Below are 24,547 nucleotides of genomic sequence, written 5' to 3'. Positions count from 1 at the left end.
GGAAATGGACAGGAAACAGCAGGGGCAGCATGCATGGATGCCTCTGAGGCTGCATAATCGCACCATTATGCCAAAATTATGGGCAACAGCATGGCCATGACAGAGTGACAGAATGAAGCTAGATAGCATCTAAAACATCCAATAATTGACCCTGACACTATAGGGGACGGCATGCAGAGGCAGCGGCAGCAGGCTAGAGAGTGTCATGGCGACATACCCTAAATGGACTCAGGCTTCAAACCAATGGGTGGCAGAGAGGAACCAAAGGAGGTGAGCAAGAAGCGCTCAAATAATATCGGTACATGATAAAAGTTTGCCAGTATATTTTGTGGATTACACAGCAGGGTGGCGACAAAGTTAACATGGAAGCCATGAAAACAACCCAAAATTCTGCCTGACACAGCTCGTTTGATAAGGGGACCATGTATGGAGGCAGTGAACTAGTAGTAGATTAAAGGTGCTGCAGTTAAAACTATGTTAGTTGGATCTTGGCATGGAGCTGGCGCTCCGCTGCCAGGCGAGCTTTCGCCAATCCAAGCCCCTGTCTCTAGGCTACTCCCCAAACAGCACTTCTAAGAACCTTTTGTATAAGATCAAGTGTAGTAGCGTTCTTATAAGTTTAGGATATGCCGGGTGAGGGGAATGTAAACAGATGCGCAAGAAGCGCTGAAATAATATCCCTAAATGGTAAAAGTTTGCAAGTATATTTTGGGGATTACACAGCAGGGTGGCGACAAAGTTAACAACTTTGATGTGGAATGCCCTGTAATAGCTCTTGGGCGGTGTGCCTTTTATCGCCTAGGCTCAGCAGTTTCAGCACCGCCTGCTGTCGCTTAGCGACGGCACTGCTGCTGTGCCTAGAGCTACCGACTGATGGCGCCATGCCCACGGATGGTAATTCGGAGGAGGAGGAGGTGGAGGAGGGGTGGGAGGAGGTATAGTAGGCCTTTGAGACCTGGACCGAGGTAGGCCTCGCAATTCTCTGCGTCGGCAGTATATGACCAGCCCCAGGGTCAGACTCGGTCCCAGCCTGCACCAAGTTAAGTGTAGTAGCGTTCTTATAAGTTTGGGATATGGCGGGTGAGGGGAATGTAAACAGATGCGCAAGAAGCGCATGATGCGCATGGAGCTGGCGTTCCGCTGCCAGGCGAGCTTTCGCCAATCCAAGCCCCTGTCTCTAGGCTACTCCCCAAACAGCACTTCTAAGAACCTTTTGTATAAGATCAAGTGTAGTAGCGTTCTTATAAGTTTAGGATATGCCGGGTGAGGGGAATGTAAACAGATGCGCAAGAAGCGCTGAAATAATATCCCTAAATGGTAAAAGTTTGCCAGTATATTTTGGGGATTACACAGCAGGGTGGCGACAAAGTTAACAACTTTGATGTGGAATCCATGAAAACAACCCAAATTTCTGCCTGACACACCTCGTTTGATAAAGGGACGATGTATGGAGGCAGCTATATGGACGACTTTTGGAGGTAGCAATGGAGACAACGTGTGGAGGCTGCTATGGAGACAATTTAATTTGGATAGTGCCTGTATGTGGCAGTCCCAAACATTTTTCAAACCAGAGGAGCAGGTAGGTGGCCCTCCAGTAAAATGGGATAGATTGAGTGCCTGTATGTGGCAGTCCCAAAAATGTTTCAAACCAGAGGAGCAGGTAGGTGGCCCTCCAGTAAAATGGAATAGATTGAGTGCCTGTATGTGGCAGTCCCAAAAATTGTTCAAACCAGAGGAGCAGGTAGGTGGCCCTGCAGTAAAATGGAATAGATTGAGTGCCTGTATGTGGCAGTCCCAAAAATTGTTCAAACCAGAGGAGCAGGTAGGTGGCCCTGCAGTAAAATGGAATAGATTGAGTGCCTGTATGTGGCAGTCCCAAAAATTGTTCAAACCAGAGGAGCAGGTAGGTGGCCCTGCAGTAAAATGGAATAGATTGAGTGCCTGTATGTGGCAGTCCCAAAAATTGTTCAAACCAGAGGAGCAGGTAGGTGGCCCTGCAGTAAAATGGAATAGATTGAGTGCCTGTATGTGGCAGTCCCAAAAATGTTTCAAACCAGAGGAGCAGGTAGGTGGCCCTCCAGTAAAATGGAATAGATTGAGTGCCTGTATGTGGCAGTCCCAAAAATTGTTCAAACCAGAGGAGCAGGTAGGTGGCCCTGCAGTAAAATGGAATAGATTGAGTGCCTGTATGTGGCAGTCCCAAAAATGTTTCAAACCAGAGGAGCAGGTAGGTGGCCCTCCAGTAAAATGGAATAGATTGAGTGCCTGTATGTGGCAGTCCCAAAAATTGTTCAAACCAGAGGAGCAGGTAGGTGGCCCTGCAGTAAAATGGAATAGATTGAGTGCCTGTATGTGGCAGTCCCAAAAATTGTTCAAACCAGAGGAGCAGGTAGGTGGCCCTGCAGTAAAATGGAATAGATTGAGTGCCTGTATGTGGCAGTCCCAAAAATTTTTTAAAACAGAGGACCGGGTAGGTGGCCCTCCAGAAAAATGGAATAGATTGAGTGCCTGTATGTGGCACTCACAAAAATTGTTTCAAACAGAGGACCGGGTAGGTGGCCCTCCAGAAAAATTAAATGCATAAAGTACTATAGGTAGAGCCAGTGGGCCCTGTCAAAAAATAGCCAGTTTCCTCTGCTTTACTGTACAAAGAGCAGGAGAAGGAGGAAAATGAGGAGGAGGAGGAGGAGTGGATAAATTATTCAGGTTGAGCTTCCTTCACCTGCTGGAGATTGGAAATTAGGAGAAATCCATGCTTTATTCATCTTGATAAGCGTCAGCCTGTCAGCGCTGTCAGTCGACAGGCGTGTACGCTTATCGGTGATGATGCCACCAGCTGCACTGAAAACCCGCTCGGACAAGACGCTAGCGGCAGGGCAGGCAAGAACCTCCAAGGCGTAGAGCGCCAGTTCGTGCCACATGTCCAGCTTTGAAACCCAGTAGTCGTAGGGAGCTGTGTGATCATTTAGGACGATGGTATGGTCAGCTACGTACTCCCTCACCATCTTTCTGTAAAGATCAGCCCTACTCTGCCGAGACTGGGGACAGGTGACAGTGTCTTGCTGGGGTGACATAAAGCTGGCAAAAGCCTTGTAAAGCGTACCCTTGCCAGTGCTGGACAAGCTGCCTGCTCGCCTACTCTCCCTCGCTACTTGTCCCGCAGAACTACGCACTCTGCCGCTAGCGCTGTCAGAAGGGAAATACTGTTTCAGCTTGTGCACCAGGGCCTGCTGGTATTCATGCATTCTCACACTCCTTTCCTCTCCAGGGATGAGAGTGGGAAGATTTTGCTTGTACCGTGGGTCCAGGAGAGTGAACACCCAGTAATCGGTGCTGGAATAAATTCTTTGAACGCGAGGGTCACGGGATAGGCAGCCTAGCATGAAATCTGCCATATGCGCCAGAGTACCAACGCGTAAGAATTCACTCCCCTCACTGGCCTGACTGTCCATTTCCTCCTCCTCCAACTCCTCCAACTCCTCTTCTTCTGCCCATACACGCTGAACAGTGAAGGACTCAACAATGGTCCCCTCTTGTGTCTCGCCAACATTCTCCTCCTCTTCCTCCTCATCCTCCTCCACCTCCACCTCCTCCGATATGCGCTGAGAAACAGACCTCAGGGTGCTTTGGCTATCAACAAGGGAATATTCTTCCCCCGTCTCTTGTGACGAGCGCAAAGCTTCCGACTTCATGCTGACCAGAGAGTTTTTCAACAGGCCAAGCAGCGGGATGGTGAGGCTGATGATGGCGGCATCGCCACTGACCATCTGTGTTGACTCCTCAAAGTTACTCAGCACCTGACAGATATCAGACATCCACGTCCACTCCTCATTGTAGACTTGAGGAAGCTGACTGACCTGACTACCAGTTCTGGTGGAAGTTGACATCTGGCAGTCTACAATCGCTCTGCGCTGCTGGTAAACTCTGGATAACATGGTCAGTGTTGAATTCCACCTCGTGGGCACGTCGCACAACAGTCGGTGAGCGGGCAGTTGGAGGCGGCGCTGCGCTGCCCTGAGAGTGGCAGCATCTGGGCTGGACTTCCTGAAATGCGCACAGATGCGGCGCACCTTCGTGAGCAAATCAGACAGATTGGGGTATGTCTTGAGGAAACGCTGCACTATCAGATTTAACACATGGGCCAGGCATGGCACATGTGTCAGTCTGCCGAGTTGCAGAGCCGCCACCAGGTTACGGCCGTTGTCACACACAACCATTCCCGGCTTGAGGTTCAGCGGTGCCAGCCACAGATCAGTCTGCGCCGTGATGCCCTGTAATAGCTCTTGGGCGGTGTGCCTTTTGTCGCCTAGGCTCAGCAGTTTGAGCACCGCCTGCTGTCGCTTAGCGACGGCACTGCTGCTGTGCCTAGAGCTACCGACTGATGGCGCCGTGCCCACGGATGGTAGTTCGGAGGAGGAGGTGGAGGAGGGGTGGGAGGAGGAGGAGGCATAGTAGGCCTGAAACACCTGGACCGAGGTAGGCCCCGCAATCCTCGGCGTCGGCAGTATATGAGCAGCCCCAGGGTCAGACTCGGTCCCAGCCTCCACCAAGTTAACCCAATGTGCCGTCAGCGATATATAGTGGCCCTGCCCGGCAGCACTCGTCCACGTGTCCGTGGTCAGGTGGACCTTGTCAGAAATGGCGTTGGTCAGGGCACGGATGATGTTGTCTGACACGTGCTGGTGCAGGGCTGGGACGGCACATCGGGAAAAGTAGTGGCGGCTGGGGACCGAATACCGAGGGGCGGCCGCCGCCATGAGGTTGCGAAAGGCCTCGGTCTCTACTAGCCTATAGGGCAGCATCTCCAGGCTAAGCAATCTGGAGATGTGCACATTAAGGGCTTGGGCGTGCGGGTGGGTTGCACTATATTTGCGTTTCCGCTCCAGCGTCTGGGGTATGGAGAGCTGAACGCTGGTGGATGCTGTGGAGGATCGTGGAGGCGACGATGGGGTTTTTGTGGCAGGGTCCTGGGCAGGGGGCTGACTAGCAGCTGACACAGGGGAAGGAGCAGTGGTGTGCACGGCCGGAGGTGAACGGGCTTGTTGCCACTGAGTGGGGTGCTTAGCATTCATATGCCTGCGCATACTGGTGGTAGTTAAGCTAGTAGTGGTGGAACCCCTGCTGAGCCTGGTTTGGCAAATGTTGCACACCACAGTCCGTCGGTCATCCGGTGTTTCCTTAAAGAACCTCCACACTTCTGAAGATCTAGCCCTCGCCGCAAGAGCCCTCACCACGGGAGCTTCACTAGTTGACAGTGGCGCTGATGCACCAGCTCTGGCCCTGCCTCTCCGTCTGGCCCCACCACTGCCTCTTCCAACCTGTTCAGGTCGAGGACTCTCCTCCGTCTCAGAAGCACTGTGTTCACCCGGCCTCTCAACCCAGCTTGGGTCTGTCACCTCATCATCCTCCGATCCCTCAGTCTGCTCCCCCCTCGGACTTCCTGCCCTGACAACAACTTCCCCACTGTCTGACAACCGTGTCTCCTCATCGTCGGACACCTCTTTACACACTTCCACTACGTCAAGAAGGTCATCATCACCCACAGACTGTGACTGGTGGAAAACCTGGGCATCGGAAAATTGCTCAGCAGCAACCGGACAAGTGGTTTGTGACTGTGGGAAGGGTCCAGAAAACAGTTCCTCAGAGTATGCCGGTTCAAATGCCAAATTTTCCTGCGAGGGGGCAGACTGGGGGGGAGGAGGCTGAGGTGCAGGAGCTGGAGGAGTGGCGATTTCGGTGACATGGGTGGACTGCGTGGAAGACTGACTGGTGGTGGACAAATTGCTCGAAGCATTGTCAGCAATCCACGACATCACCTGTTCGCACTGTTCTGGCCTCAACAGTGCTCTACCACGAGTCCCAGTAACTTCAGACATGAACCTAGGGAGTGTAGCTCTGCGGCGTTCCCCTGCTCCCTCATCAGCAGGTGGTGTCTCACCCCGCCCAGGACCACGGCCTCTGACCCCTGCAGTAGTTGGACGCCCACGTCCCCGCCCTCGTCCTCTACCCCTAGCCCTCGGGTTAAACATTTTTAAAATGAGAGTTATAACTTTATTTTTTTTTTTACTTTTTTTTGTTTTTTTTTGTGTTTTTTTTTTTTTTTGAGTTTTTAAAACCAAACAATGCTATCCTATTGCTATGGCTATTTTCTAGCCAAGTATCAAAGGAAGCACAGTACTATGCCAGATGAGATGACACTGAGTTATTGCCTAATAGAAATCCAACCCCTACTGAATTTTGCCACTTCGGCCTTTGCTATGGATATGTGCGCCACTAAGCGCAGAACACAGCGGTCGCAAGTCCCACTACAAATTGCTCAGAATTGGCAAGTACATGCACTGCAGAAACTACAGCCACCAGCAGATCAACCAGAAATCAAATATATAGAACGCTACTGTAGGCTTCAAGATCAAGAAGCTGTTTGTATTCTCCTATGGCTATTTTCTAGCCAAGTATCAAAGGAAGCACAGTACTATGCCGGATGAGATGACACTGAGTTATTGCCTAATAGAAATCCAACCCCTACTGAATTTTGCCACTTCGGCCTTTGCTATGGATATGTGCGCCACTAAGCGCAGAACACAGCGGTCGCAAGTCCCACTACAAATTGCTCAGAATTGGCAAGTACATGCACTGCAGAAACTACAGCCACCAGCAGATCAACCAGAAATCAAATATATAGAACGCTACTGTAGGCTTCAAGAAGCTGTTTGTATTCTCCTATGGCTATTTTCTAGCCAAGTATCAAAGGAAGCACAGTACTATGCCAGATGAGATGACACTGAGTTATTGCCTAATAGAAATCCAACCCCTACTGAATTTTGCCACTTCGGCCTTTGCTATGGATATGTGCGCCACTAAGCGCAGAACACAGCGGTCGCAAGTCTCACTACAAATTGCTCAGAATTGGCAAGTACATGCACTGCAGAAACTACAGCCACCAGCAGATCAACCAGAAATCAAATATATAGAACGCTACTGTAGGCTTCAAGAAGCTGTTTGTATTCTCCTATGGCTATTTTCTAGCCAAGTATCAAAGGAAGCACAGTACTATGCCAGATGAGATGACACTGAGTTATTGCCTAATAGAAATCCAACCCCTACTGAATTTTGCCACTTCAGCCTTTGCTATGGATATGTGCGCCACTAAGCGCAGAACACAGCGGTCGCAAGTCTCACTACAAATTGCTCAGAATTGGCAAGTACATGCACTGCAGAAACTACAGCCACCAGCAGATCAACCAGAAATCAAATATATAGAACGCTACTGTAGGCTTCAAGAAGCTGTTTGTATTCTCCTATGGCTATTTTCTAGCCAAGTATCAAAGGAAGCACAGTACTATGCCAGATGAGATGACACTGAGTTATTGCCTAATAGAAATCCAACCCCTACTGAATTTTGCCACTTCAGCCTTTGCTATGGATATGTGCGCCACTAAGCGCAGAACACAGCGGTCGCAAGTCTCACTACAAATTGCTCAGAATTGGCAAGTACATGCACTGCAGAAACTACAGCCACCAGCAGATCAACCAGAAATCAAATATATAGAACGCTACTGTAGGCTTCAAGAAGCTGTTTGTATTCTCCTATGGCTATTTTCTAGCCAAGTATCAAAGGAAGCACAGTACTATGCCAGATGAGATGACACTGAGTTATTGCCTAATAGAAATCCAACCCCTACTGAATTTTGCCACTTCAGCCTTTGCTATGGATATGTGCGCCACTAAGCGCAGAACACAGCGGTCGCAAGTCCCACTACAAATTGCTCAGAATTGGCAAGTACATGCACTGCAGAAACTACAGCCACCAGCAGATCAACCAGAAATCAAATATATAGAACGCTACTGTAGGCTTCAAGAAGCTGTTTGTATTCTCCTATGGCTATTTTCTAGCCAAGTATCAAAGGAAGCACAGTACTATGCCAGATGAGATGACACTGAGTTATTGCCTAATAGAAATCCAACCCCTACTGAATTTTGCCACTTCGGCCTTTGCTATGGATATGTGCGCCACTAAGCGCAGAACACAGCGGTCGCAAGTCTCACTACAAATTGCTCAGAATTGGCAAGTACATGCACTGCAGAAACTACAGCCACCAGCAGATCAACCAGAAATCAAATATATAGAACGCTACTGTAGGCTTCAAGAAGCTGTTTGTATTCTCCTATGGCTATTTTCTAGCCAAGTATCAAAGGAAGCACAGTACTATGCCAGATGAGATGACACTGAGTTATTGCCTAATAGAAATCCAACCCCTACTTAATTTTGCCACTTCAGCCTTTGCTATGGATATGTGCGCCACTAAGCGCAGAACACAGCGGTCGCAAGTCTCACTACAAATTGCTCAGAATTGGCAAGTACATGCACTGCAGAAACTACAGCCACCAGCAGATCAACCAGAAATCAAATATATAGAACGCTACTGTAGGCTTCAAGAAGCTGTTTGTATTCTCCTATGGCTATTTTCTAGCCAAGTATCAAAGGAAGCACAGTACTATGCCAGATGAGATGACACTGAGTTATTGCCTAATAGAAATCCAACCCCTACTGAATTTTGCCACTTCAGCCTTTGCTATGGATATGTGCGCCACTAAGCGCAGAACACAGCGGTCGCAAGTCTCACTACAAATTGCTCAGAATTGGCAAGTACATGCACTGCAGAAACTACAGCCACCAGCAGATCAACCAGAAATCAAATATATAGAACGCTACTGTAGGCTTCAAGAAGCTGTTTGTATTCTCCTATGGCTATTTTCTAGCCAAGTATCAAAGGAAGCACAGTACTATGCCAGATGAGATGACACTGAGTTATTGCCTAATAGAAATCCAACCCCTACTGAATTTTGCCACTTCAGCCTTTGCTATGGATATGTGCGCCACTAAGCGCAGAACACAGCGGTCGCAAGTCTCACTACAAATTGCTCAGAATTGGCAAGTACATGCACTGCAGAAACTACAGCCACCAGCAGATCAACCAGAAATCAAATATATAGAACGCTACTGTAGGCTTCAAGAAGCTGTTTGTATTCTCCTATGGCTATTTTCTAGCCAAGTATCAAAGGAAGCACAGTACTATGCCAGATGAGATGACACTGAGTTATTGCCTAATAGAAATCCAACCCCTACTGAATTTTCCCACTTCGGTCTTTGCTATGGATATGTGTGCCACTAAGAGCTAAACACAACGGTAGCAAGTCCCCCTGCTAATTCCTCACAAAATGGTAAAATATGCAAATTAAAATAAAAAAAGTAGAACGTTATTGTAGCCCTAAGAAGGGCTGTTGGGTTCTTTGAGAATCACTCCTGCCTAACAGTAAGCTAATAGAACACCCTAACGCTTTCCCTGAGCAGCAGCAGCTCTCTCCCTAGCGGCATCCAGAGACAGAATGATCCGAGCAGCGCGGCCAGCGGCTAGTCTATCCCAGGGTCACCTGATCTGGCCAGCCAACCACTGCTATCGACGTGTAAGGGTACCACGTCATGCTGGGTGGAGTGCAGAGTCTCCTGGCTTGTGATTGGCTCTGTTTCTGGCCGCCAAAAAGCAAAACGGCGGGAGCTGCCATTTTCTCGAGCGGGCGAAGTATTCGTCCGAGTAACGAGCAGTTTCGAGTACCCTAATGCTCGACCGAGCATCAAGCTCGGACGAGCATGTTCGCTCATCTCTAATAAATACCAATGTTGTCTGTTGTGAATTTTAGGGTCTGATATACATTACATACAAGAGTAGAGCTATTTCCCTATAGAACAGCCTGCAAGATAGATGTATTGTTATGGGAAATAAAAAATAAGGCATTGGACAGCAGACCCATGCATGGATATAAGTGATCGAAATTTTGTTTCCATACCTTTTCTTTTCTGTTGTCTAATGAAGATTAATGTTTTGTACTTGACCATTTTCACTGTAGATTGCACCATTCATCAGCCTTTGTATATATTGTTTTAACCAAAGTCATCCATACAGGTAAAAGTCTGAATATAAAAACAAACTTGTACAAAGAATACTTGCCTTATAAGTAAGTGATGGAAATGTGGCTTCTTGATAATGTATTTTTTAAGCAATTGCCTTGAAATTATAAAATGCATTAAATCCAGAATGTAGATGCACCATGGCTTAAAGGGAATCCTTCACCTATGACACATAAGTGCATAGATTTTGTTTTTCACTTAGAGATTAATATTCAGACTAAAAATAAATCTACACTTTTATCTACACTTTTTCAATCAATTTTTTCTACAAAAGTGGAGGTTGTCCTTTACTTCTGAGATACTGGAAGATTTCTGTGACTAAAATACCTCTTTAATTGGTATCACCATATCCATATCGACCTGAATTGCTATGTTATTTGACTTTCAGGATACATTTTTTTTTAAACAAATTATAATAAAATATACCTTGACTTACTACATTGCTGGATTGTCCTAAGACAAATATGAAGAAGGGATAATACATAGAGTATTTTCATAATAAATAAATACAAAATAGATGGACTAAGAAGTATATATTTACTCCACCTTTTATTTTTATTGCATTTATTTACTGTATTTGGGAATATATTCTATTTAGTTTTTTTTTATAACCATGATATAGTTGTATGCTGCCAGAAAAATTGATATTTATTTGGTGGTAGGGAACAAAGAAAACCCTCTAGAAGACTTTGCTATATACTTTGTATCCTTAATTGGAATAATTGCCTTCTTAATTATATGAGCTTGTGCTCATTGTATTCCTAATTATCTGAAATTGTCTAGTTTTCCGACAGCCACAATCTGCATTCATTGACTCTCTCCCCTAGTCTGGGTACATGCATTTCTTCCTTTGATTTTTTTTTAAACTTCATGAGTATATATATTTATACATGCAGTGTGCTCGGTATCCAGAGTACTGCTATTTCCCCCTGAATCACGTCCCTCTCTTTCCACTGCCACTCCATATTTCTTACAAGATAAATCTCCTGCATATCTAAAAAAAGAGGGTTGTTGCTGAGGAAAGAAAAGAAAGGCCCTAGGTACTATGGGAAAGATACTGGTGCACCAAGTGCCTCATTATTTTACAGAATAGAATCAGAAAGCTTTAAAAACGGCATAATTTCCAAAAATAATAATTGTTATTGAAATCATAGTGCATTTTTCTACAATGTGACCAGAACATTATAATGCTTGGCGGTGGGGGTAGACTCCCATTAAAGTGACAATGGTCTCTTAAAAAAGGGTCCACAGTTACAATATCAATGGTGTAAGAACACAGTTATCAGAATATAAATATATAATGGTGCAGTATTATAAAACTGTTGGACAGTAAATCTATATTAATCATAGAATACCATAATCTTTATTAATTCCAAGATGCATGATAAAATTAGCAATCCATGAAAACAAATAGTGGCCTCAATGTTCAGAATGTCCACAAGATACAGTGCAGTGATAGATGGTACCACATAGAGACAGAAAGGGCGGTCTAAAACCGGACAAAGTGGAGATAGTATATATGTATATGCAATATATGATAGAACAGACAATCAAAAGCATGAACTCTATAGATGTTGTCTTATGTATGCATTGTATGCTCAGCATAGAGAAGGTCACAAAATTGTGCTTAAAGTATGCCAAGACCTCTCTGTAAAGGCTGCCCGTTCTTACCTAATAAGCGTAATGTTGCTCCCCTGTCCGGGAAGACCACTGCCCCGACGCGCGTTTCAGCTCTATCTGAGCCTTCGTCTAATATCTGTGCCTGTCTATTTGATTTTACTGACTTAGTTCAAAGGTCTTTTAGCATTTTGCATTCTCATTTCTTTCAGAATATTGGGGCACAGTTACTTAGAAAGTAAAAGTGCTATATCTTGTGTAACACTGCGTGGTCCGACAGAGTTCACCAACATTTTTGTGGTACACCTTTAAAATACGGCATTTGGACCGACTGAATGCATGCCCCCTAATTTGTGTCACATGGAAGCCAGCACAGCTGTACCATAAGAGTCGTGAGCTACACAATAGCAGCGCAGAAACTTCTTAAATACCTGAAAGCTGTTTTAGTCTAGAACAGTGGTGGCACTTAGAGTAATCTATGTGGGCACCCAGGCTGTCACCCTGGAACAGAGTTTGCTTGACAGGGCTCAAGGCCTCCTCCTGCAGTCGAACGGAACCCAGGACATTCTGTGCTCCGTTCTATTTTCCAACATATCCTGGAGCTGAGACAACTGGAGGTGAGAGAAGGTGTGGACACAGCTGGGTGACCATTAGAGCTACAGATCCAGGCCCTGTGTCTGTTATTGTTCAGGGGACCCTGGAGGAAGGCTACAATGATGTGCCAAATTCTTTCTACTGTATCGGTGTCATCAAGACACTGATATGACTGAAAGCTCTGACCGAGCAGGAGGCTATAAGTTACTGTGTAAATTGCAAAGTTTACACTTTGCAATAAATAAGTGGTTACTCGTTGTCGTTTGGGCACTCGGTCTCTGAAAGATTCGCCATCACTGGCCTACAAGGACGTGCACGATTGGACAAGAGTGCACAGGGCGAACCTTAGTAAATGTGCCACATTGTGTTCATTCCCCAAACAAGTATATCCGGTGGCCTTGACGCCACTTAACCTTTTTTAGAGGGCCTCCTTTACAAAGCATATTATAGAGTATTATTAACTACTTCTACATAATGATTACCTGTTCTACTTGCTCTGCAGTATATGGGCTCACTGTGGTATATGCTTTGCCTGCTGTGTAAATCTTTTAAATCTTAAAGATTTTGTATGTCATGTCTTCATTACAGGCTGCCTGTTAGTGACATCTATCAGTCTCTGCAGTACACAAAAGCATCACAGAGGGAAAAATGACATAGAAACAACCCTCACATGTATTAGAATAAAATATATAAAAATAGAATTGCTGCCAGTCATTCACAAGCCCCCACATACAGGTCAACATGTCTTTACTGTCCTATTCTTCCACACTATATTATTGTTCCTTTACTCACTCAAATACATTCTTCATACAAGCTTCCATGAGGTCAAGATCAGACCAGGTATCCTCCCCTCACTGCTTTAACTGCATATATGACAGCTTGATGTGTTAATGGAATTAATGCTACTTCTAAGCTAGGTCTCTAAAGTTGTGCATCAAAGCATCCATGACAACAAAACAGCAAGCAGCCTTAGGACACAGACCGATATTTCAAATCTGCCTGTTTCAAGATATGCAGTTATAACTTTGAAACGCTTTATCTGACACAGTTTATTTTCCGAATGGTTTTTCATGACATGTTGTACTTTCCATTAATGCTTTATTTTAGTTGAAATATATTGCACTTATTTGTAAAAAATTTAAAATTGGTGAAAATTTTAAGTTTTCCAATTTTTTTATTTTACAGTTAGTCTAACCACCTAAATTAGTTGCATACTAACATTAACCATATATCTGCCTTATGCTGACATATTTTTTCATATGTTAATTAATTTTATTAGTGGGCTTACAGTTCGAACATGTGTTACAGCCGACCAGAATGCCCATTATAATGATGAAATTTGTGTCATGTGAAGTATAGTGCAGCAGCGACACAAAAGGTTCGCATGTGACACATGTGGTGTGGAAAATTCTTAAATACATGTGTAAGCAGTTTCCACATAAAAATATGTGCAAATCCCAACAAAATACTGGCTAAAGGACCTTAGTAAATATGCCCCACCTATATATTCATCTCTTTTTGTTTAAGAGTAGAGGATAGAAATGGTCATAAATGCAAATGACCATGTGATACCCCTACTAGCATATGGCTAGAATGTGCTGTAATATCACCATCTTTTTAGTGGTGCATGTTAGGGCTTGGGATTGTGACATAAGTTCAAAAAGTAAAATCCTGTGTAATCCCTGAAACAGATGTACAGACCGACTAACGTGAGCAATGCGACTCTTAGTAAATGAGCCCCATAGTATTTTCCATTGTTATAACATAAAACATGTATTGGTCATTTTTGATATCAGTCTCTGGACACCAATCCGTTCAGATTGTTACCTTAAACAACATACGTGAGTTCTTCTGCTTCATGCTGTCTTTGCCAATGATGGATTCTTGTATTTTGATAATATCTGTTGGGTCTTAGTTGTTTAGCTCAACATCTCTGAAATTTAAAGGGCCAGTGCACCCATAACTAAAATGCTCTGGGCTAACCACTGACAGCTCCTTGCTATTTCTAGAAAGCTGCCAAAGCATAAAGGTCATACTTTGTCTCTCTCTAAAATTTTCATTCCTGTAGTCTCTTAAGTCACCTGCACCTACTTTGCTTTCCTCTATAGACCCTCACAACTGGATCAGCTGCTTGTGATAACAGGACTACTTTGAATAAAAAAGAACTTGTAATCACAATGTATTGTAGATGTCTAGATCCCTTTATTATGGTTATTGGGTAAAACCAGTGGCACACTTTGAGCTACTTCAAAGGGAGATGTTGTAGTCAAGATGGTTAGGTGGCACAGATGGTCAATCAAACAGTTTGTAAACATGTATGCTCCATACTTTTCCATTTAAGGACAATTGCTCTTGTTCTGCAGTGCAGATTAAGTTCTTAAGGATACATTGTATAGATAGCCTAGCACCATGCCTATAACAGAAGCTAGTCTAGCATCACAAAGTACTGAACTGATTGCCCATAGAAGAGGGAAATTCTATGATGCTTTAGTGTTTCCATTAGTGCTCTGTTATTTATGTTTTTTTTCAGTAACACAAATAGCTGTTTTAAAACTCAAAAAACGCAAAACTTTACAATATAATACCACCTAAACAACTCCAACAAGTAACACAATAGTAGGAAATTTGCTATTACAGCTGCAGAGCACAGAATAATATTGTTGCAGCCTGTAATTACGGTTGAGCATGACAGTCAAACAGCAATATGGAGCTAAAAGTAAAAAGCAGTATATACACAAAAGAAAATGTTCAATAAGCTGAAATACAGCTCATCATGAATGTTTATAGACTCATTAACTCAATAAAGCAGTTTTGTCTGTATTATAATAGATGATGAAGAAAAGAGATTTCCGGTCCATCCGTTATTCCAAATAAATTTACTTTCAAAATTCTCCATTCATATGCTCCCCAGATTCAATCATTTGCATTTTAAATGGGATGCTATGGTGATAGCGGAATATAAAAATGTTATTAATATTTATACATTAAAACATCTAAGGAATGTGAACGAACACCTGTTGTATTATAAATATTTGAACGTTCATTATGTGATTGATTTTGAATGTTGTAGCCTTTTAGCATCCATTAAAGTCTGTCCTCATTTAATGGGTCCTTTCCATATCTTATTGCCTAAGTAGAATGTTCGGCATGTAAAAGATGGGTTACATGAGTAAAGAAAAAGAGATATATAACATCGTCAGATAGATTTATACTACTAATGCAACATGGTTTTATTTTAGGAAGCTGTTAAATACTTTATGCAACCCAATTTGAAAACATCACTTCATAAAGCAGATAGTTCAGGGGATTGAGATATAACATTGTCAGGGATTAAGCCAGCCCACTAAACAATGTATTAAAACAGGTTAAATCATAAGTTCTGCTGAAGCTTTACCTAAAACTATAATCAATCTACAAGCAGTCCCACAGTCTTTCTGTAAGTTTTGTGTTCTATAATCAGGGACTGTCTGTATTTATCTCCTTTTGCACTCAAAGATGCTGGCTGAACTGTGGATTGCATTTTCTATATAATATGTACTTTTTAAACATAAATAATGTAAAGTTAGCTGCCCACAAGCGAAATTGTTCCAAAAATTTACCATACCAAACCTAGAATCACTGTACTCAACTCAGCTTGTCCATTTGATTCCGTGATTCTCAGTTCAGTCTGGGAAATCCCAAAAAGTCAAATGCATGAAATATTTTTGGCAATATGAAAAGTATGGCTTCCATTTATAATGGAGTCAGTAAAGTTTTTGCCACAATTCTTGCCACAACCACTTGCATATACTTTGATGTTCCTCAAGTGAATCGGTACATTGGATGCTGGACTGGCTCCTGATCCAACAGCCTACTGCTCTTCAATTTATTATATGCTAAAACCCAAGCTTTCTACAAGGTGAGCCACCACCAAATGAGATTGTATACACTGCGCATTTAAATCCAATGCTCTTCTTTTTCCTTTGTTCCATGAATTTTAATGCTTAATCGATCTGGCTCGATTTAAACAAAGTTCACAAATATGATGGGGTTTGTAGGGTTTCCTATTGTGATTATTATGACTTTCACACTATAAAAAACTCACCATAATTATTTCTGTGAAACCAGAACCCAAGATGGCAATGTCCAAAGTGTGAAAAAATGGAAAGTCCAATAATGAAAGCTGTAAATTGTATAACAGGGAAAGTATGTTAGATACAGGCTGTAGATCCAGGCATTGCCTATAATAGTAAATAACTGCTCTTAGCTATAATAAAATAGAATGGGACAACAAAATTCTTTTATATGTATATCTCTCTCACTGACTGTCTCTGTGTTTCTCTGTCTCTGACTGTCTATCAAAGTGTTCATCTATCCAACTGTGTCTGACTTTGACTTTCTCTGTCTCTGACTGTCCCTGTTTTATCGGACTCTCTCTGTCTGACTCTCTCTGTCTGACTGTCTCTGCTACTGTCTCTGTCTATGACTGTCTATGACAGTCTCTTTCTCTGACTCAATTTTTCTGTCTGTCTCCAAATCTCTGTCCATCTCTGACTATGTATGACCATCTCTGACTGTCTTTGTCTCTAACTGCAACTTTGTCTACGGGGAAATTTATCATAAGTGTCTGAGAGCAGAACTGTTCTAGTTTCCCATGGCAACCAATCAGAGCTCAAGTTTAATTTTCCCACAGCTGATTATAAAATTACAGCTGATTTCTCATGGGCAACAGGAACAGTTTTTCCTCAGATCAGTTTTCCTTTCCTTTATCAGTATTTCTGGTAAATCTCCCCCATGATGTATCTATATCCATATACTATATATTACCTTACACGTAAGTTGTCTTCTACTCAATGCATATAGTAACCAATTAAAGCTTAGAGCTCATATTAATGACCTGTGGCAAAATAGGAACCAATCACACACATAAACTCGGCTTTATATATTAGATATTTTTTTTTGTGGTTACCCTTAGAGAAGACAAGCATTTGTATGACTGACTTTCCACTCACGGATTGACATGAAATGTGAATCAAAATTACTGTTCTATTAGAAATGTGATCACAGAATCTTCAATCCCTAAAAATTCTTATTAATACTAGAACACTATCCTCATTAGGTTTTCTTTCTAATCATGATCCATTACCTTTACATTAGAAGTTATTGTTGTGTGTCATAACAACTGACTAAGTCCCATTAACGAAAACATAAAAACTTAGAAATGAGTTGCCATTAAATCAATGACAGTAGAACAAGCATCATTAGTAAATTATTAGAAAGAGATCATTCACTGCTATGAAGTGTCATGATTTCATCCTCAAATTGAATCACAGTTGTCTCTGTCTATTACGTTTAATGGATGCAACACATTGCAACTACCAAAAGCATCCATTTAAACTTAGGTGTCATAAAGTGACATCTGCCAAGTCACATGTCACATTGCGTTATTTATGATCTGTGTATAGATAAATCTTTAGTTGCACAATGACACGTCTGAAGGCACTTGGAAAGCAGCTCTTGCATAACTAGCATGAGCAGCGCATCTACTTTACTGTAAGATATGATAGGTAGATGTGTGAACAGATGCACATTCTATTCCTGAATATGGCTAGTGCATCATTGAGGAAAATATTGTCAATGATAAGCATCTTTGGTCATTCCAGAATGTAGGTTCGTAAAATGTAAAACAACAACCTTCATCTCCTAACCAATCATATCTCGCTTTAGTATTGCTATTTTCATCACACACATAAGTAATATCGAGGAAAACTGACCACCTTACGCCAGGCCAGATCTGCCTAGAAGAAATGTTGACTTTTTAGGACAAATTTAGGCATTCCATAAAATACCTTTTTTGATTTTAATTTCAGTAAAAGGACAAGGAGGGTTCCATCTATCATTTGAAGAGACTCAATAAAGTTTAAAGATAACCATACATGTTAGAGTTAGACTCACAACTGTTTTCCAGGTGTCCTCTCTTAGGGAACAAAATGACTAAATCAAATACTGATGTCATATTTAATATATTTTAAAACATTTTTTTCAGGAACTTGCACTATAGAGACTAAAGGGAACTAGGCTTAACTACATATATGTGAACCCCCTGGCTTCCATTTACCATTGGTTCTGTTATTCTGTTTTGTAACAGAAGAGATTTATGGAAATTATAGATGTGAATGTAGATGTTAGTTTTACATGTTTATCTGAACTCAACAATATTGGGCAAGTAGTCAACCTAAGGCCCCATTCACACGACCGTATAAAAACGGCTGTATATACAGCTGCATATATGGCTGGAATACGGCCCCATGCATTCCAATGGGCAATACAGCCATCCATGTACATGGCCTTAATGTCCACCGTACCATATCGTACTGTAAGTGAGTTGTATAAAAATATAGAGCATGTCCTATTTTCCACTGTATTTCCATTCCATGCAGCCTATAGAAGTCAATGGTAATGTATAAAATACGGGCTAAAGCTACATTCACATTGCCATATGGGGGACATATATATGGCCAACGTATGTATGGCCGATATACGTCCCCCATAGATGGCAGTGGGCGCACGTACATGTGCGGCACCGTACTGCTCCGTACCCCATGAAAAGATAGGACATGTCCTATCTTTTCTCAGCATACGGCGACGTGCGCCATATATCCCTATGGAGACGGGCAGGGGTGAGCAGTGCTCCCCGCGTGCCACCGTGTGCCCGCCATGCTATGGTACGGTGGGCAACGACAATGTTAATGCAGCCTAAATATGTGCTGCATACGGCTGTGCACTGTATACTGGCATATATACATGCAGTACCATAACCAGTGGGTGGTGCTGTCAGTCTGTCAGCTGGCCAATAGTCAGCCATCCATAATCTGCCAGCCCACCGTATTTCATACAGATACGGTGCAATATATTGCCATAAAGTTGCAGTATGTCCCGTGTTCATAGCCAAAATACAGCCTTATATACAGAACAGAAAAGACCATACTGTCGCGTGCATGAGGTCTATTAATCTGTACGCAATGCATAGACAATGTTTGTTCAGCTTATGTGATGGGGAAATTGAATGTCAAGTATGTCTAATTTCAGCATTCGTATAAAATAGCCATTGACACAGCCCTGGAGATCTGTGTAAACATATGTCTGTGTATTGTTAGTAGAAGCAGGATTGTGAAAACAATATTTATATTTCATGATGGTGGCAGGACTTGCAGTTTCCTTTATCTGCTCTGTCCCTTTATCCCTGCATTTAAACAGCCCATCCTTTAATATATAACCAGCAGCCAACAGGGTACAGAGTACTGGAGGGTACTCATGTCAGATGATGGACCGTATATAAATAGCAATGTCTCATTTTTGGGGATACTTTTTCTACTGTTATATGGAAAATAAATTATTTATTAAATCCGTATTCTGAATAGTCAGTGTTGGTAAATTATTCTTTTTATGTTTTGGATTTACAAACCTGTGATACTGACAATGTCTTATCTCTGTTTTTGCATGCTCTTCCTGGTACAGCAGACCATTTAGGAATAGAATTTATGGGTAAGTTATGTTTTCCTTTTTCTTAATTTTTTTTTAATGTGTGGGGAAAAAAAGTATTAACAAACCATCAGTAAAATCTCTACTGATCCAAAGTGTGCACATCCAAAGTTACATAAGAACACTTAATGAAGAACATGATGATACAGAGTACAATCAGTAAACTGATGATGCTATCAAAGGTAGGCACTAATCAGTATTGTTAAAAGGGCAACCTTTGGATGGTTCATGTTTATTCAGCAAATGAACCCTAAGATGTTCTCACCTTTTATTAGATATTTTTTAACACATTGTGGTTTCTGGATCTCTCAGAACTATTACTGCATAAAAAATGACAATAGGGTAAAGGACAATTTTATGTGCAGTGTTCTCATTCAAATGTATACAGTAAAATTAAGCAATGTATCATGTGACCAGAAGTGTGTTTTTAAATATAGATTGTTATAGTAGAAGAACTTATACAAATTTATATGACAGCCAATTGAAAAGGTGCATTTTTATGCTTGAAATCCACAAAACATGCCAGATAACCCCTTTAAGATGTTTTTGCCTGTTCAAAATTCTCATACATAATATTTTATATATATACTCGAGCATAAGCCTAGTTTTTCAGCAAAAGAAAAAATATGCTGAAAACCCAAACTCGGCTTATACTTGAGTAAAAAAAAATTAGGTTTTACCAGTTTCTGGTGGTAAAATTAGGGGCATCGGCTTATACTCGAGTATATATGGTACATTGAATTACAGCTAATTACAGTTATTTATAGAATTAAAGAAGCAATCATATGGGATTTATAGTGTATGTATCTGTAGATATGTGTGTGTTAGTGTGTTATGTATTAAAAATGCTTACGTGTTAAGAAATCCTGCTTTACCTTGCAAATTTTATTTGTAAATACGTCTATTTTATTTTGAGACATGAATAAGTAAAAGCCCATATTTTCAAGCAGAGATCTGGCTTTTCTGTAGTTATATAAAGGTAAACCATTTTAATGCACAATAAGATGAAAAGAATGTCCTTGAGATTTTATGATTTAAATCAAACAAATTGTGGGAAAATGTTTTCCAACAGGGTAAGAGGAACTTTACATGACATTTGTGGAGACTATACAGAGCAATGTGGTGTGTGGCTAATGTACTAAAGCTAAATCTAATACTAAACCCATATTGTGGGTATTCAGAACAGAGATTTATGTGTAATATTACTTGTTTTGAGTGCTTTTATACAAACCTGCATATTTAACAGATGTTTGTTCAGTAGGTGAATTTGTAAAAGAAAGATTAATGCATTGTATTCAAATAAAATGTAGACATATTTCTCTGCTTTTATTATCTTATGGTAGATGAAACATGTGTTATGAGTCTTCTAATAACCTGGGAGGTTTACAGCTATGAGCTCTGTGGCTTTATAGTGGTCAGGAGATGTCGAGAATGGATTTCAGCGCTAGCACCTTGGACAGCTCCTAATTGTCTATTCATCCTGCAAGCTCAGGTCCAGTTAGATCCATATCTTTCCAAGGCTCTAAATGTGTCATTTATATGCTTCTCCTGTGAACTGTGATAACAGAAATGATGTTACAGAATATTTAGATATGCTTCATCTTTTTACTATTCGTGTATTTCCTAAACTATTAACCTGTTCCTGTCATTAACTATATCACAGGCATGAGACAATGGTGAGGCACAGAAAGGCCTACCCTAAACTTAGTAACAATAAAAGGACTAGATCAAATAAGACCTCGGAGGCTGCATAAAACCACTCAAACTCTGGGTAGCAAATGAAGTTTTTATATCCTGCAACAGTGTATTACAATGCTTTTCTGGATTTTTAAAATATTTTTCTAAACTAATGTCTTTGCAACTTATCCTGGCAATAGATATACACTGGCTAATTCTATAGGGATTTTCTTTGCAGCAATCATTGACCCATCATTACATCACTATTAACAATAGATGATGTTACAGCTTATCTCTTCCCCCTCCCTATACAATCATCTCTATATAGATAACACTGACCCATCATTACATCACTACTGACAATAGATGATGTCACAGCTTAGCTCCCCATCCTCTCTGTACAATGACCTCTATATAGATAACACTGACCCATCATTACATCATTACTGACAATAGATGATGTCACAGCTTATCTCCTCCCCTCCCTGCACAATGACCTCTATATAGATAACACTGTCCCATCATTACATCACTACTGACAATAGATGATGTCACAGATCATCCCCTCCTCCCTGTAGAATGATCTCTAAAATGATAACACTGGCCCATCATTACATCACTTCTGACAATGGATGATGCCACAGCTTACCTCCTCCTCCCTGTACAATGACCTTTTTATAGATAACACTTACCCATCATTATTTCACTACTGACAAAAATTGATGTCACTGCTTATCCCCTCCGCCTCCCTGTACAATGACCTCTATATAGATAACAGTACCCATCATTATATCACTACTGACAATAATTGATGTCACAGATTATTTCTTTTGCTCCTTCCAAAATCATGCTTAAGATTTTAGAGTTGACTCCAGGCTGTAAAACATATAATTAAATGCCATACAACAGAGCAGAAGGGAAATGGCAACCACCGGTAAATTCTTACTAGCGACCTTGATTTAATAGAATGTGTTTGCTATCATGTAAGTCTGAGGTTGTATTTTTTATTTTACTTTTAAAGTAGCCTTGTTTAATAGTGAGATATTGGAAACAAGTCAAATCTTAAAATATTACAACCAGTTTGGCAATACATTAGATTTCCACTATAATTAATATTGATCTCCATTGTCTGTCTGCACCTAGCGTTTTATATATGTTGAGAAAATATAGCCTTAAAAAGATGTTAGCAGCTTAAAAACAGAAATCTGGAAAATATAAGGCTAAAACACTGCCACAGATTATCAAGTTAATTTTTCTAATGTAATTATAAATGAACACAGATGTACGCTATATGACCAAAGATATACAATTTTATTAATAATGCAAAAAGAGCACAGCAAGAACAAACAACAATAAAAACCATTAAAAAGTGTGCAAAGCACACAAATTCAACAGGCAGAGCAACCCAGCATATGATAGTGCTGGTTGCTCTGCACACCACCAGCTCCCCCTACCTGCAGAGAACCCCTTCCTCTGCACAAGTGTAAGGCAATGTACGATGATGAATCAGTTGGAAAAAACCTTGCTATGTCCCAAAACCAAGGTCCGGTTTGACTAAGTGTACAAATGTACAAAGTCTGGGGGGAAAAAAACCCAAGATACTGAAAAAAAGTGTGATGGGCGCTAGCCCAGGGTCCACGCTCGGTTTTACCTGTAAAGATGGCAAAGTCCTGTCGTAGAATGCGGTGGGGGGAAGGAGAAGAGCTGGGGAGAAGACCCCACGCGTATCGCTAGTCGCCTAGCTTCCTCAGGGGTGCTGAACTAGCTGTGCAGTCTCCATTTTAAGGGGGAGTGATTCTATGATGTCAGCTGGACCCAGATCACGTGACTTCTGGCGGAAGTGACGCGCGCAGCGAGAAAAAAAAAAAAAAAAAAACCTTTATCGCAAATATCATGTCCAAGTGGAGGTAGGTATGTGCGCCTGCGCCACACCGCACGATTGAGTCGTGCTATTGCCCATAATATTGAGCGCGCCGGCATGTAAGTAATGGAACGGACAGCCAATGGGCAAAAATGAAAATACGAAAAAAAAAAAAAGCGGAAAAATAACCGAAAAGGAGGTGTGTGAAAGAAGGAATCTTGTGACCAAATATATGTGGTATTTGTGTGATAAATAAAGTGCCGCGTGCATATGAAGTGTACCCAACATTTGCTGGTTACGGGTGACTAATGATAATAGTTAACCCCTTGAGTTGCCAGCCATGCAACATGTCATGCAAGTGACTAAAAAGTGGACCTCATGATACCATATATATAGTCAATCAGTAAAATTAAATACATGGTGGAACTCACTAATAAATGAATACATAAAACAAGAAATGTGAAAGCATAAAATTAGGTGTACACTAAATAAATATACAAATGTGTACCATGCATCCACTCACACATACTTTCATGGGCCCATGACCATCCATCCTCACATGCCATATAATAAAATACAAATGCATCCACCAAAAACTGCTGGGTCAAAAATCTCCCCCCAGAAAAAGGGAAAACAATACAATGAATTCATCATATATACATTCATGTAACAAAAATAATTAAACATGTATAAGAAGGAATATATATGAATTTTTCTAATGTAAGACATAGTGAGTGCCCCTGCAAAGGGTATGTCCATGCCTCCCTCCTTAAAGGATAAGTCAGTCAAAAATGTATTTTTTTGTAATTTTCACATGGCCTTTTCTGGCTGTTAAATGTATTGTTGGAGAAAGAAGTTCTCAGCACATATGTTGAAAATTATCTATATACATAACTAAAAATGGCTGGGTTTCATGGCAACACTGTGGTTGGGGTCCTCCAAATAAACATGAATCTTACAGTTGAAAATCAAATTGTTGGACGTCTACTATTTAATGTTGGCCATACACCTCACATTGGTAAACGCATGAGGTTATGGTTAATGATATGACCCTCACACCACTTTGAACGTTTCGGGGAGTGGGGCCAGCAGTGGTTGGTCAGGGATGTGAATGGCGCAGCCTGCTGCATTTCCTATATACTCTGCCAGATTCTACTAAGAGGCCCAAGCCCTTTAGTAAATATTGGTGGTGAAGCATTGATGGGGGGTTTTTAAGACAGGTGTAACGTGTTAAAGGCTACATAGAGTGTTCCTTCTTAACCACCCTGAAATATGTTTATGCTTAAAGAAGAGCCAAGGGGGCATGAAGG

General features: G+C 41.6%; 1 protein-coding gene across 2 annotated transcripts in view; it reads left to right on the top strand.

Moving 5' to 3' along the window:
* The window catches only part of NRG3 (neuregulin 3), a 660,520-nt gene that overhangs the window by 514,363 nt on the left and 121,610 nt on the right, over positions 1-24,547 (top strand). Inside the window, exon 4 of one of the 2 annotated variants that reach the window (XM_072130473.1) lies at positions 19,679-19,702. In XM_072130473.1, the coding sequence (XP_071986574.1) occupies positions 19,679-19,702 (24 nt within the window). Of the gene's footprint in view, positions 1-19,675; positions 19,703-24,547 lie in introns of both variants that reach the window. The other variant, XM_072130472.1, reaches the window with a different exon arrangement.

Source organism: Engystomops pustulosus, chromosome 11 (assembly GCF_040894005.1).
Source record: "Engystomops pustulosus chromosome 11, aEngPut4.maternal, whole genome shotgun sequence".
Taxonomy (NCBI): Eukaryota; Metazoa; Chordata; class Amphibia; order Anura; family Leptodactylidae; genus Engystomops; species Engystomops pustulosus.
This window is presented reverse-complemented; position numbering and strand designations above follow the sequence as displayed.